A 14995-nucleotide genomic window follows, 5' to 3' on the forward strand; every position below is an offset into this window, starting at 1 on the left:
TCTTTTCCCGGATTTGTCTTTCCAGATTTTTTTAAGGCATTATTCAGCTCTGTCATTGAGAATTGCAGGTTAATTGTATTTTCATACACTTCTTCACCCTGCATAGTTTCCATGTTTCTTAATATTGTCCCTTCTCTACCTCTCTTTTCTTCATCACTCAAATTTCCTATGTACTTTAACAAATGTCTTTGCTAATAGTTCTGCTTTTTCCTCATTATTTATTACCATCTTCCTATCACTTTCCATTATTGGGTATCCATACTCTTTCCTATTATCTGACATTCTTTTAATCATACCCCACACTCTATCCAATGGAGTACTCCTTCCTAGTGACTCACAATATCTCCTCCAATACTGTGTTTTTGTCTTCCTTATTACTCTCCTCACTACTGCTTGTTGTTTCTTATAAATTATTAAATTCTGAATAGAAAGATTTTTTTTAAGGCTTTAAAGGATTTGTTTCGAGCCTTTATTGCTTTAGTGCATTCACTTGTCCACCATGGGACTAATCTTTCCTTTTTATTCCCACTACTTCTTGGGATGGACTCCTTTGCTGCTCCCACTACACTTTTACAAATGTCATTGTTCAGTTCATTTACTGGTTGGTTTATATCTATCATTTGCATTTTGCCCTCACTTAATACTCTGAATTTGTTCCAATTTGCTTCCTCAAATTTCCATCTCCCTTCTCCCTTATTCTGGTCAACATCCTTTTCTTTTCCTATGAAAACAGATATCGGATAGTGATCACTACCCACTGTGCTCCCCCTTAAGACTTCCCAATTACTTATTGCTGCAAGAGATTGTGAGACCAAAGTGAGCTCAATTGCTGATTCTGTGCCCCTTGCCAGGTTCACCCTGGTGCCTAAACCATTATTTAAACATACCATCTCTTTCTCTTCCAGAATTTCTTCTATAATTTCCCCATTTGAGTCATCTTGGTCTCCCCACACTGTGCTGTGCGCATTAAAATCTCCACACCAGATTACTTTTCCTCTCCAATCATCTAAGATGGATTCCATCTTTTCTTCGTCTAATTGCTTAAAGGGATTATAAAAAGTAATTATTTTCACACTTCCTGCCTTTATCCACACCTCAATGACTACTACCTCTCATTCTTGTGCTGTCATTATTTGCCTGAATTTTATATCTTGTCTAATAAAAGTTGCGCATCCCCCACCATTTCCACTAGGTCTATCTTTACGAATGCTAGAGTATCCTTTAATAATAAAGTCCAAAGTTGGTTTGAGCCATGTTTCCTGTACACAAATAATGTCTGGTTTTACTGCTAATTCCTTCACCAGACCTCGTATTATTTTTTGTAGCACCTCATCATTAGCGGTGGCTTGGGCTATTCTTTCCCACATTTCATCTGACACTGGGCAGCTTTTTCTGACTAGATTTACATGCACAGTTTCTTTTTGTTCATATATGGCATTTGGTTCTGTTCTGTCGTAAGCCCGGGAGAGCGTGTCTGCCACGAGCATTTCTTTGCCTGGGCTGAACTCTAGCTTTAGGTCATATTTCTGCATGTTCAGAAATAGTCTTTGTATCCTGGGTGGTGTGTTTGCCAAGCCCTTTTTTGCAATAGTGACTAGGGGTTTATGATCAGTCTCTGCCCACACTGTTTTACCGTATATAAAAACATGGAACTTCTCACATGCGTATGACAGAGCTAATGCCTCTTTTTCAATCTGGGCATAGTTACATTCTGCGGCAGAAAGAGCTCTGAAGGTGTATGCTACTGGTCTCCATCGGTTACCATACTCTTGTAGCAAGACTGCCCCTATGCCTGATTTAGATGCATCTGCTGAGATTTTAGTTTTGCGTTTTTCATCATAATACCGAAGAACAGGGGCTTCAGTGATTAGCAATTTGAGTTCATCAAACTCCTTTTGGTGGTTACTGTTCCAACATCATTCAGTGGTTTTACATAGCAAGCTCCTCATCTGAGCAGTGTGTGCTGTTAGATTAGGCACGAATTTACCTACATAATTTATCATGCCCAGAAAGCGTTGTACACCCTCTTTGTCTGTAGGTGGCGGCATGTTCTTGATGGCTTTCACTCTGCTCTCACTTATTTGGACACCTTCCGCTGTCAGCACTTCACCTAAGTAGGTGATTTTAGTTTTTCTGAACTCACATTTTTTTGCATTTAGTTTCAACCCATGTGTACGGGCAGCTTCTAAAGCTTGAGCTAGCCTGGCATCATGCTCTTCTATGGAGGATCCACTGATCAAGATGTCATCAATGTAAACCTTTGTGCCTGGCACCCTTTCAAAAATCTGGTGTATCGTTCTGTGAAAGACTTCTGGGGCGGATGTTAAGCCAAAAGGCAGTCTCTTAAAAGAATACCGCCCGAAAGGAGTGTTGAAGGTGCAGATTCTAGAGCTCTCCTTGTCCAGACACATTTGCCAAAAACCAGAGGAGGCATCTAACTTGGAGAAATATTTGACACCTGCTAAGTCTCCAAAAATTTCTCCCCTGGTAGGAAGTTGGAAGTGTTCTCTTTTCACGTATTTGTTCAGTTCTTTTGGGTCTATACATAACCTCAGTTTGTCTTGTCTCTCTACTATTACAAGTGAGTGGACCCATTCTGTGGGCTCTTCAACTCTTTCTATAATGTCTAGCTCCTCAAGCCGCTGAAGTTCGGCTTTAAGGTTTTTTTTTAGAGCTAGTGGTACTTTGCGAGGTGCATGGATGATTGGTTTATAGTTGTCTTCTAGCTGTATCTTATGTACCATCCCAAGTTTTCCTATTCCTTGAAATACATCAGTGTATTCATCCTCTATATTATGCACAATTCCATCTTTGTCAATTTTGTGTACTCCCCCCACCAATCCTAACAGGATGCTTGCCTTTAGGCCTAGGAGGGATGCTTTTTTGCCCTTGACAATGACAAAATCAAGTTCATGGGTTTTGTTACCATCTCTCAACACCATTTTACATTTTCCAATATGAGGTATGATATCCCTATTATATGCCCTCAGTCTTACTTTAGTCTCTGTGTTAATCTGGGGTTTTACCCGTAGATTTGGCAGTTCAGTCTCAGCTATGAGGTTTGCCTGGGCTCCAGTGTCCACTTTGAATTTTATGTCAGTCCCATTCACGTTGTAGGTTTCTGTCCACTCTTCATCTGATGCTGCTCTGTCAATTGAGCCCACGAAGAGGTCCTCTGTGTCCTCGTCGTCTGAAGCTCTGTCTGAACCTCGGACCAGGTTCACCTTCTGCTCTCTCTCTCTCGGCCTCTGTTGTCTGCATACACGGGCGAAGTGATTCCTCATCCTGCAGAGCCGACATTCCTTTCCAAATGCCGGACACTGACGAGGCCGGTGTTCTCCTCCACAGTTGCCACATGCGCGTAGTTGTTGGTCCCTGCTGGCATCTCCCTTGGCTGCTCGTTTTGTTTGCACGTTGGTGTGGCTGGTCTGAACTGCTTCAACTTTGCACTCTGTCTCACTCGCCGCCGTGCCGCCATCTATAGACTTTAGGCACTGCTGCATGACCTCTCTGGCCTGGCATATCTGTATGGCCCTTTCCAGAGTCAAGTCAACTTCTCCCAGCAATTTCTCTCCTTTATCTCTAACACCCATAACTATCCTGTCTCTGACCAGAGAGCTTGCCAGCTCTCCAAAGTTGCATGACTGGCACTTTAATTTCAAGTCAGTAATAAATTCTTCGACTGACTCTGACTCTGTTTGATTTCTGCTGTTGAACACATACCTCTCATATGTTTCGTTTCTTTTTGGCATGCAAAACTGTTCAAATTTACTTAGCACGGTGGCATAGTTCTTTTGCTCATCTGCTGTCAGCTGGAAACTGTTGAAGACGTCAATGGCTTCGGGTCCCGCAACCGTTAGAAGGAGTGCTATTTTCTACGTGTCGTCCCTCTCTGTTGCTCCTATCGCCGTCAGGTAGAGCGTGAAGCGTTGTTTAAATCGTCTCCACTGGTCTTCTACGTTACCGGTCAGTTTCAGCTCGGTGGGAGGTTTTAGCTGCTCCATTTCCCGATCTCGCCGTCAAGGCTCACACAGTCGCTGCACCCCTCTGTCGTGGCAGTCCGCACCGGCGTCTCAGGTGCTGTAGTAACGGTAGCCAGCCTTAGCACCTGCTAGCTTAAGTGCTGCTCCTTCACCTCATGCTACACGAGTGTCGGGGTCCGTGTACTCCTGGTACCATGTGTTATTTCTGGTGGATATCATGAGGCGACTCTCGGTACTTTGTTTACGGCTTTCTTTATTCAACTTTAAACACCGAACAACTCGTGCCTCCCGTTCCCTGAGCGTGGCTCGACTGCGCATGCACCCAGCCCTGCGCCTCACTGGAGCAACCCCTGTCACATGACACACAGACAGCTCTGTAATACATCACAATGACCTGAGAGGTCTGGATACTTCATATGGAGTTAATAAATCTAGAATATATTTTGGTCCTAGACCATTTAATGCTTTGTAGACCAACAGTAAGATTTTAAAGTCTGTTCTTTGACTCACAGGAAGCCAATGTAGTGATCTGAGGACTGGTGTGATATGGTCCATTTTTCTGGTGTTTGTAAGGACTCGTGCAGCATCATTTCGAATCAGCTGTAGTTGCCTAATTGATTTTTTGTTTAGGCCAGTAAAGACTCCATTGCAATAGTCCAACCTACTGAAAATAAATGCATGAACAAGTTTTTCCATGTCTTCTTTGGACAGACATCCCTTAATTCTGGTTATATTTTTCAGGTGGTAGTAGGCTGATTTGGTAGTGAGCTTTCAATGGTTGTTAAAATTCAGGTCAGAATCAATAATTACACCAAGATTTCTGGCTTTATCTGTTGTTGTGAGTGACTTGAATTAAGGTGAGCACTGATCTTTGACCTTTCATTTTTGGGGTCAAATACAATCACTTCTGTCTTATCTGCATTAAGCTGAAGAAAATTCTAGCACATCCCCTCGTTGATTTGATGAATACACTCACTCAGTCAAAGTAAGGGACTGTAGTCATGTGATGACACAGAAATGTAAAGTTGTGTATCATCTGCGTAAGTATGATAAGAAATATTATGATGCTCCATAATCTGAGCTAGGGGCAACATATAGATATTGAAAAGAAGTGGTCCGAGAATGGACCCTTGTGGCACCCCACACATCATCTTTTTTCGTTCAGACACATGCTCACCAATTGACACAAAGTAGTCTCTATCTTGTAAATAAGATTTGAACCAGTGTAGTACAGTGCCAGTAAGTCCCACCCACTTTTCCAGTCTATTAAGAAGTATGTCATGATCAACTGTATCAAAGGCAGCACTGAGATCTAATAATACTAAGACTGAGGTTTTGGAAGCATCATTATTCAGATGTATGTCATTTAAAACTTTGATAAGTACAGTCTCAGTGCTGTGGTGTGGACGAAATCCAGACTGAAATGCATTAAAAAGATTGTTCTGCATCATGAAAGCAAAACAACCCTTTCAATAATTTTTCCTAGAAAGGGAAGATTTGATATTGGCCTGTAGTTACTTATTACTGAAGCATCCAGATTAGTCTTTTTTAGGAGAGGTTTTATTACTGCAGTTTTCAAGGCCTGGGGAAAGTGACCAGACTGAAGAGAATTATTTATTATCTGCAACGCATCTGGAGCTATGCAATTAAAGACATTTTTAAAAAAGTTTGTTGGCAGAGTATCAAGGCAGCATGTTGTGGATTTTAACTGTGATACAGTTTCGGTCAGCCTTGTATGATCTAGAAGGTTAAAATGTGCTAGATTAACTGGAGAACAAGAGGGCACAGGTGGACTTATCATTTTGCCTGAGCTGGAGCTGCACACTGTTTGTCTTATCCTTGAAATTTTATCTGTAAAAAAGGCTGCAAATTCATTGCATGACTTGTTGGATAGTAGCTCAGGATGACTGATGCTGTGGGGTTTGTCAGTCTATCCACAACAGAAAACAAAGTGCGGGCATTATTACAGTTTCTGTTGATAATCTCTGAGAAGAATGCTTGCCTTGCCTTCTTTAGTTCATGGTTATAGGTGTGGAGACTGTTTTTGTAAATCTCATAATGAACCTGGAGTTTGGTTTTTCACCACCTGCGCTCTTCTTGTCTGCAGACTCTTTTCTGAACTTTGACCAGTGTGGTGTTTCTCCAAGGTGCCCTTTTCCTTCCTGATAAAACTTTTGTCTTAACTGGGGCGATGGAGTCAATAATAGTCATAACTTTGGAACTGAAACTATTTACAAGGTCATCAGTTGAAGCTGAGGGCAGTGTTGGTGATGGTGTAAAAGACTGAGTGAAGACTGCACAGGTGTTATCATTAATATAACGCTTTTTGATTACCTCTGTTCCACTTTTGTTAAGAATAGCAGGTGTGGCCATTTTAAATGACACACAGTAATGATCGGAAAGAGCAACATCCATCACCACAACCTCAGAGATATTAAGCCCTTTGGAAATAACCAAATCTAATATATGCCCTTTGTTATGTGTTGAATGTGTTACGTGCTGAGATAGGCCAAAATGATCCAAGATGTTTAAAAGTTCTTTAGCACATCCATCTTTGAGATTATCAACATGAATGTTGAAGTCACCCACTAACACAACACAGTCAAAATCAATACAAACAGACAGTAGATTGGCAAACTCATCGGAAAACTTTCATTGTATTTTGGGGGCTTGTAGATGGTTACGAAGACTGATTGACAGGGAGACTTTGATTGAATGGCAACATATTCAAAAGATTCAAACTGACCATAAGAGACTCTATTGAATTGAATGCTATCATTAAACAAAATGGCAACTCCACCTCCTCTCTTATGCATTCTTGCTTCACTTATGGTGCTTACTTAGAAGAAGAAGAAGAAGAAGAAGAAGAAAAAGAAAGAAAGAAAGAAAGAAAAAAGAAAGAAAGAAAGAAAGAAAGAAAGAAAGAAAGAAGGAAAGAAAGGCCGGTAGTTTGTTTTGAAGCTGAGGCACGTGATATGCTGCTACTATGTCTGCTGTGTGGAAATATTTCAAAGTGAACGACGAAAACAATGCAATTGCAAACTGTGAGATATCGGGATCTCGAGAGGTGGGAAGGACAAAGCTGCTTTTAACACCATAAACTTGATACAACACCTCAAAAACAAACACCCGACACAATACACAGAGTTTACTCAGGCAAACAAGCCGAAGACAAGCCAGCCCACACTGGAAGATACTTTCAAAAAGACAGAGAAAATGCCCCGTGACTGTGAAAAGGCGAAGAAGATAACAGAGAAGATTGCAGAAATCATAGCATTGAGTGACCAGCCATTCTTCCTGGTAGAAGAACCTGGATTTATCCTGCTTATGCAGCATGTGGAACCACGGTACGACATGCCCTCACGCCACTATTTCGTCGAGAAAGCACTGCCAGCGCTCCAGAAAAAGATCCGCGACAAGCTACTTGTCCAATTATCAGAGGCGTCTGATGTCCCGTTTACCACAGACATCTGGAGTTCGTCTGTGTGTCCGATGTCATTACTAAGTCTCACTGCGCAATGGATCGACAGCAAGTTGCTTATTTGTTTGCATTTGATATTTGGATGCCTATTTTAAGTTAAGCAGCTATTTGTTTTAATACTAGACTATTGAGTCTTTCATGTTGCACTATTCCTAATGTGAATAAAATTTTATTTCTGTGTTCTGTTCTGACTTGAGACTCAAGCTACCTCATAGAAGTTTACAATACACTGCATCCATGCACAATTGTGCATAAGTGTTACATGTTAATATAAGAGCCATTGGTAAAAAAATAAAAATAAGGGACATCCTGGATCTTATTCTTTGCTCTTAGTTCGTTTCATAATGTTTTATAGAAGTATCGGATCGGGACTCGGTATCGGCAGATACTCAAAATCAAATGACTCAGACTCAGACTCGGGGGCAAAAAACGTGATCGGGACATCCCTAGTGCTTACCTATTACACGGAGTGTTTGACAGACAGGTAATGACTTCTTCCTTTGGGCTTCTGCTCCTATATTCCACCAACACCTACATGTTTTTGCTTACTATAAAAATGTCCTCCTGCATCACTTAAGTCCATGTTCTTGCCAAGTCTTGTGGATATAGTTCTTTATTATAGCTTTAACCTTGACTTTACTGAGCTGCACATGTATGTCAACTAGCTGTCGCTTCAATTATTTTTTTTTAGCTAATATGTCTACGGTAGACATATTAGCTAAAAAAATGTAAGGGTGGAAAGAAGTGAGAAGGTAGTCAACCTTCTCACTTCTTTCCACCCTTACAAGAGCAACAACCCAAAGGAAAGAGATATCGAATCATCTACAATGAAGCCTGAATAGCACATGAAAGATATCATACGCCATATCCTGCCTGCATGACAGCTTTCCAGACCTGATACTTGAAAGTGCTGACAAGCTATCAGAGGCAATTACAACACTGGGTTGTTTATTTTCTTCCACCCACTGTATTGCTAATAAAATTCAGAGTAATTCAGCTGTGTACACTGAAACATGGTTTACATGTACACCCATTCTCCAGTTCTTTTCAACCCTCTGTACATATGAGTATCTTGTCTTGGTGTTGCTCAATATAGTTTTGTACTATTCTCCACTTTGGTACAAGTGTGAGTTTCCCTTTTCATTTTTGCTGTAGACGTAGATCTAAGGATGGCATAATCAATTGTTAAGGAGGTATGGCAGATGATAGAACAGAGGGGCTTAGTTTTAGTTTACATAGGCGTACATTTAGCATGTGAACATTACTTATCCAACCAAAATTGTAAAATCTGACCTTGTTATGCTCCCAAAACTCTTGCAATATGGTCTTTGTTGGGTTGTAGTATCTGCTCTTCTGCAGGAAATTCTTATCTCCTGAGCTTGAGGAATCCTTCTACCCATATATAATGTAAACCTTTGACATAAACATTGAGAGGCCATGACCGTATTAGGCCCTCTCTTATTTTGCAGTATATGCTCTGCCATAACCATATTAGGTCTTCTTCAACCCTTCTGTGTTAGTTGTATGAACACAACTCCCCTATATAATTCATGTCTGAGATGCTGTATGTGTGTGTTGATTCTATTGGCTGAAACCACCCAGACATAGCATGCTGTCTGAGATGCTGTACTTATTTTAATAAACCTTTTTATATATAAACAAGACAGTATCGGCGGAGAACTTCTTCATCATCTTTACTTCATCGTTGCATCATTTATACACAACAAGGTGTGGTCTACTATGTCATTGCAGATTAACCCAATATGCCAACATAAGCTTCACCCTTTTAATTCACAGAGGAAAACCTGCATTTGTAGATAAAGTAACAAACTATTTACCAACAATGGTTTTCTGTAGTGTTCCTGACCCCATGTAGTAATATATTTTATATAATCATGTAGGTTTTGATGCAGTGCTGCCTGAGTGACTGAAGAGTACAGGCATTCAATGTTGGTTTTCAGTTTTGCCCCTTAAGTGCAGAGATTTTTCCAGATCTTTTGATATGATTGTAGATAGTGAAATCCCTAAACTTTTTGTAATTGTGCATTGAGAAACATTCGTAAACTGCTGGACTATTTGCCCACACAGACTTTCACAAAGTGGTGAATCCTGCCCCATCCTTACTTATAAACAACTGAGCCTTTTGAGGTTGCCCCTTAAATAATCAATCATGACACTGTCACCTATCACCTATCAATTAACCTTTTTACTCGTGGACTGTTTCAGAAATATGTTTGGGGTGTTGCCAGTATCAAATTCAGAATGACTGTATATATACAAAGACAAAAAAGTAATCAGTTTGGACAGAAAATATTTTGTCTTGGTACTGTGTTAAATTTAATATAGGTTGAAAAGGATTTGCAAATGATTGCAATCTGTTTTTACAGCATCCCAACTTTTTGGAAACAGGGTTGTACTTCTATTACTGGGTGTTTATGAAGTGTGTAACGAAGAGTCTATGATCCAACCTTAAATGATTACAATGGCCCACTTCTGCTACCAACATACTTTTTAAATTTTAGAAAGATGTTTCCTGTTTTCACTATCACAGTAGCACTGTATGTACAAACTGCTTCAAAAAACAAATTTGTGTGTTTTATAAAAAATTCACCACATGGAAACACAGCTTTTATCATTGTTACAGTCTCCAGCTTTAATGGGTTATTTACAATTCAAGAAAAATAACCCCAAACTCATAGTATAACTCAGCAACAGAGCTACCCCTGGTACACATGGTATTCAGTCAGTCATCCTGCCAAATGTCATTAGTCTGGGTTTGAATATCCCACAACTGAATCTTCTGGAGGAATCACCTTCTTGGCAAGAAAACAATCCAAGTTAAAGATATTGTGTACAAATGGAAACTTCAGAATGAGTGAGAAGTGATTTTTAAGGATGATGCCCCAGTTGTGCTTTACATTCACATATCAAGACATTATTTCTTCTTCCAGAAGTGGCTGTATTTATCAGCTTTGAAGTCTTCTTCATAGTGGACCGCTGTCTGTTTTTTTGTCTTCTTCACTTCTCTCTTTTTCTGTCGAGCTCGACGCTCTTCGTCAGACAGCGTGGACATATTGACTGGCATCTTTTAAAAAACATGAAGAAACATCAATAAACTTACAAAACATAAAATACATATTAACACACTCATGGATTCATATGATATATGATCAGTGCATGTCATTATCTTGAGCATGCAGGTTATGATTTTGGTGCTGTGCATCTGTTAGATGTCAGTATTAACAGGTTGGGTTGGGGTTGTGACATAGCAAGATGTTTCAAAAACCTGTTATAAATTAAAAGATTTAAATAAATATCATAACTTCCTGTTTATTAATTATGGGAAGTACTATTCCTACAGGAAAAACAGCTCTGTGGTTCTTGCGGAGCTTTGTCAAGCCTGACAAAATAACAAAGATGAGGTCATCACGATGTCATCAGGTTAACTAATCTTTGATCTGGAGACAACAAATTCATAACAGAACTCAACCCACGAGGGACTGAAAGTCAGGATATCTCAGCCACTGTTGTTTTAATGTTGACTGTTGTTTTTGAGTGTCTCTGGATGTCCCCAAATTTAGAAAGAAAACAGCTTGTCTCTCCTCTTCTTCTCCTTCCACAGAAATAGGCAGGCACGGTGTAAAAGCTTGTAGCTAATACCACAACATCATACTATAAGGTAACCACTTATTGTGGCTGGCTTATTCAGATAGCCATATGGCTAGATCGTGAGGATGGTCTTGGACAAAGATTTAACATTAATGCTTGCTATACGGTGGTTAACAGTTGCCAGCTGTGGCTCAGTAGGGTGGTGGTTCAATCACTGGCCTCAGCAGTCTACATCAGTATATTAAACTCTAAATTGCCCCAGATGCTGTGTCATTGGTGTGTGTGTGTGTGTGTGTGTGTGTGTGTGTGTGTGTGTGTGTGTGTGTGAATGGTTAAAAAGCTTGTAATGAGCAGGTGGCCTCACCATCGTATGAATGTGTGTGTGAAAGGGTGAATGCAGACTAGTGTTGTAAAAGGAAAATTTAATGTAAGAAGTGGTATATGTGTATTACATTTTGGCATAGCACAGTGGCATGTTAGTAAGAATCATCATAAAGCAAGTGGAGATTGGCATGTGCTGGTGGAGCAACAGTGACATACTGTTTTGAAGCCTCTTTTTGATCGAAACAAATTTATGGAAGTGGAATATCAAAATTGATTAAAGAGTACCTCTTTAAGGGTGTCTTAACAGTGTGAGACTCATTAACTGCAGCTGCTGGCTGACATTTATTTTGTGATTATCTAACACTATGTATTTTGATGTTGGTCCAGATCCCAATGAAAAATCAAATTAATCTTATTTTCTATCAAAAACTGCTCCAGAAAATGCAGTTTGTTAATTGTTATAGCATGGGCAAGTAGAGTGGACAAAACTATTTTACACCATGTTGGAAATTGAATTTTGTGTGAAAATGAGACATTTAAATTTAATTTCTCACAAATTGCTTGAAAGCCCTACACAGAAACAGAGCAGAGAGTGAATGAGGTGGTGCACTAACCATGAGGATGCGTCTGGGTTCTTTGTATCTGATGTTGACTGTAGAACCATCAGGCCGGACTAGGATCACGGGGTACAGTCTCTCATATCTCTGCCGACCACAGCGTACCACTGACGTCCTGTTTGAGTTGAACTGAGGAATTTGAGTGTGGACAGTTGAAGCCTGGACGAGCCCTGCAGTCTGTGCACGGAGTGGTAACAGTAACAGGCAACCTGCTCTGGTCCTGTTCGCCCGTTCATACAAAGGACCACCATTTCCACACACAAAAAAATATACTGTAAATGTCGGATGTAGCTATCAGTTACCATTGCCAAAACATGCTAAAGTACTTTTCCTTTATCAAAATATAGACCATATTTATCGTTACGTATCATTAGCAAATAGCTATCTTGTGCCATTTGACAAAGGGAAGCAAAACAGTAGACTGGGTTTAGCGAAATTTGACGTGTCCGTACCTTCATTTAAAGAACGTTTGAGAACGAACACGAGCCCTTCTTGTCAGAACTCTACTTAGCAAACATGCATTTCAAAACATTATTCTGCGAGTCTTACCATGGTAATAAACTCTGTTGAGTACGAAGGTTCATTAACAACATATTCGCCATTAAGAAATCAGTAAATCAAGATTCGACTGTTAATCGTCTGACAACAACCCAGTGGTTGGTGCAGTCGTTTATCCTGTCAGGAAACAGGAAGCACTTAACTATAAAGTCACACACAGGAGTTCACAGAGTAAATGTCTTACTGAAACAATGCGAAGACTCGTTCCGAGCGGTCTCTCTGAAATTTTGATTTTGTTGTGTTCATTCACGATTTTTGACATTTAGGATTCGGCCGTTGGTATAATCATAAACTGTAATGGTGGGGAAAAACTGCTTACTGGGGCTGTGAATCACTTTGAATCAATTATTACCAACAAGGTTTCGCTGTTTGGAAGCACGTTATAAAAAAACATGCAAAAATGGCGACATCTGCTGGCAAATTCAATCATATTATATATCTGATGCAGCAGTCCATATAAATACCCAGATGTATATCTTTCCCCATTCTACATCATATATCCACTTTGTTTTGCACCATTGTTAACAAGGGTAAAATATTGTCACATTATTCATTTCATCTGATGCGATTTCTAAGTCGTTGTATATTTCTCTCAACTGTGCATAACTCCATTTATTATCCATATTGGCGACAGTATGTTTATAAACTGTATATACTATGCATATACATAGACTTAGTGTTTCTCAAGTGCAATAGTATTTCTCAAGTCCAATATGACATCAGGAGTTTTTCTCATAAGAATATTGGCAATAGTACTTTATGGCAGTAGGGCATGGCAGTAAGATGCACATGAGTATGCAATTTCGAACACAGAAGAGTAGAGAGTCACAACAACCAAGTTCAAAATGTTTGATTGTCTTTTGTTTCACATAGATTTCAGATCTTCTCGGCAGGCAATTTGAATGTGTCAGTACAAAGAGATATAACTGCAATTTTTGCCAGTTAGTACTAAATGCACTAAGTTACAATAATTACATAAACATATGTATGTACTTACATCAATATGTTTTGTTAAAAAAGTAATGTTCGCTAAATTAAGTTTAACAACTAAGTTCAGGAACAAGACCACGCCTTAAACACATCAGCAAGGTATTTAAGCACTCCTGATTCCCTCATTTCCCCTTTGACTTGTTTTCTGCACCCCTCCCCCCTAAACCCCCCTCTTCTACTCTCTTCTTTCTCTCTCCCTTCTCTCCCATCTCAATACAGGAACCACCGGGGGATTAACTAGAACCCAAGGACATCAGAAGAGACAGCTGCCCCACCCTGAGTCTCTACCTTCCCCGGGCTCCTCTTGTCACCAAACCAGCAGCCAACACCAATCTAACATCGCACCCCCCATACATCCAAGGCCCGGAGTCCACCATCCATTCTTTTGTCCTTTTCTTCCTTCTCCTTCCCCTTCCCCTTTCATCCTCTTTAACCTCACCCCTCATCCTACCATCCCTCATCCCTCCTCCCCTTCACCCTTCCATCCCTCAACCCTCATACCCCCATCCCCTCATCCCTTCATCTCTCAACCTTCATTCTTTCATCCCTTCACCCCTCAACCCTCATTCTTTCATCCCTCTTTTCATTTCATATCACATACTAGTGTATCCATCATCATCCCTGGGTCTAAGCTTCAGGAATTTATGAAAATATTGCATTTCGAAATATTTCTAAACTGGAACATTTTAGCATAGCCCAGGGCAAAACAAATGTATGGTTGAGACTGCTACATCACAGCACAATTTACACTCCAAGCCAACCATTCTGTGCAATGAGTTTCTTCTCTTGGAGTTTATTTAAGAGTGATCCTTTTTTACGCTGTATGTAGCTGCTGGCCTAGCTATACATGTAAGATGAAGTTGATGTCAGTTCTCTTTTTTTATATAGGCCAGTGCGTCATTACAGTTACCTGCTGTTGGTCAAGTGTAGCAGTGAGCTGTTGCAGCTTTTAGTGCTTGAGTTTATACTGTAACAGTGCTGTCATGTTTTACTCCCAAGTATGCCCTGTTATAACAATATACTTTTGATACAACTGCTACTGTGTCTTGCAAGGACTAATGTTGTAATGCACTGCATTACAACAAGAATGCTGATAGAGGACAAGTCACCAAACCATCAGGGGATCCTCTTTCAAAACTGAGCTTTCCAAAATCCATGAAGGGAGAGTGCAGAGCCAAACCAGTGAAGACTGAGGCAACATTCCATAAGTGTTCATTTCTTTTTTTTTTCACATGAAAAATAAACATTTATATTGCACATGACACAAAGAACCGCAACTCGTTACTTTCAACACAATAAATAAACCCCCCCCCCAAAAAATACACACTTAAATACCTGAGAAACTACAAAATTCAAAGTGCAAAATGTCACTATGTTAACAGTTGTTGAATAGTCTAGTAAATTATACTAGTGATTCACTTTTGTGTGTGTGT

General features: G+C 40.0%; 1 protein-coding gene across 1 annotated transcript; it reads right to left on the bottom strand.

Annotated features, from left to right (window-relative positions):
• Positions 1-9145: 9145 nt before the first annotated feature.
• On the bottom strand, positions 9146-12704 carry mrpl55 (mitochondrial ribosomal protein L55). The gene is made up of 3 exons (XM_076721517.1): positions 12564-12704; positions 12012-12234; positions 9146-10549 (listed from the first exon to the last, which is right to left on the bottom strand). The coding sequence occupies exons 1-3, from the start codon at positions 12614-12616 to the stop codon at positions 10400-10402; spliced, it is 426 nt and encodes a 141-aa protein (XP_076577632.1). The 5' UTR covers positions 12617-12704; the 3' UTR covers positions 9146-10399.
• Positions 12705-14995: the final 2291 nt, after the last annotated feature.

This window comes from Chaetodon auriga, chromosome 3 (assembly GCF_051107435.1).
Source record: "Chaetodon auriga isolate fChaAug3 chromosome 3, fChaAug3.hap1, whole genome shotgun sequence".
NCBI lineage: Eukaryota > Metazoa > Chordata > Actinopteri > Chaetodontiformes > Chaetodontidae > Chaetodon > Chaetodon auriga.

Coding starts and splice junctions, on each gene's coding strand:
- mrpl55 (XM_076721517.1), bottom strand. CDS start 12,616: ATGGCGAATATGTTGTTAATGAACCTTCGTACTCAACAGAGTTTATTA. Junction 12,235..12,563: donor CAACAGAGTTTATTACCATG/GTAAGACTCGCA, acceptor ACGGGCGAACAG/GACCAGAGCAGGTTGCCTGT. Junction 10,550..12,011: donor AACCCAGACGCATCCTCATG/GTTAGTGCACCA, acceptor GTTTTTTAAAAG/ATGCCAGTCAATATGTCCAC.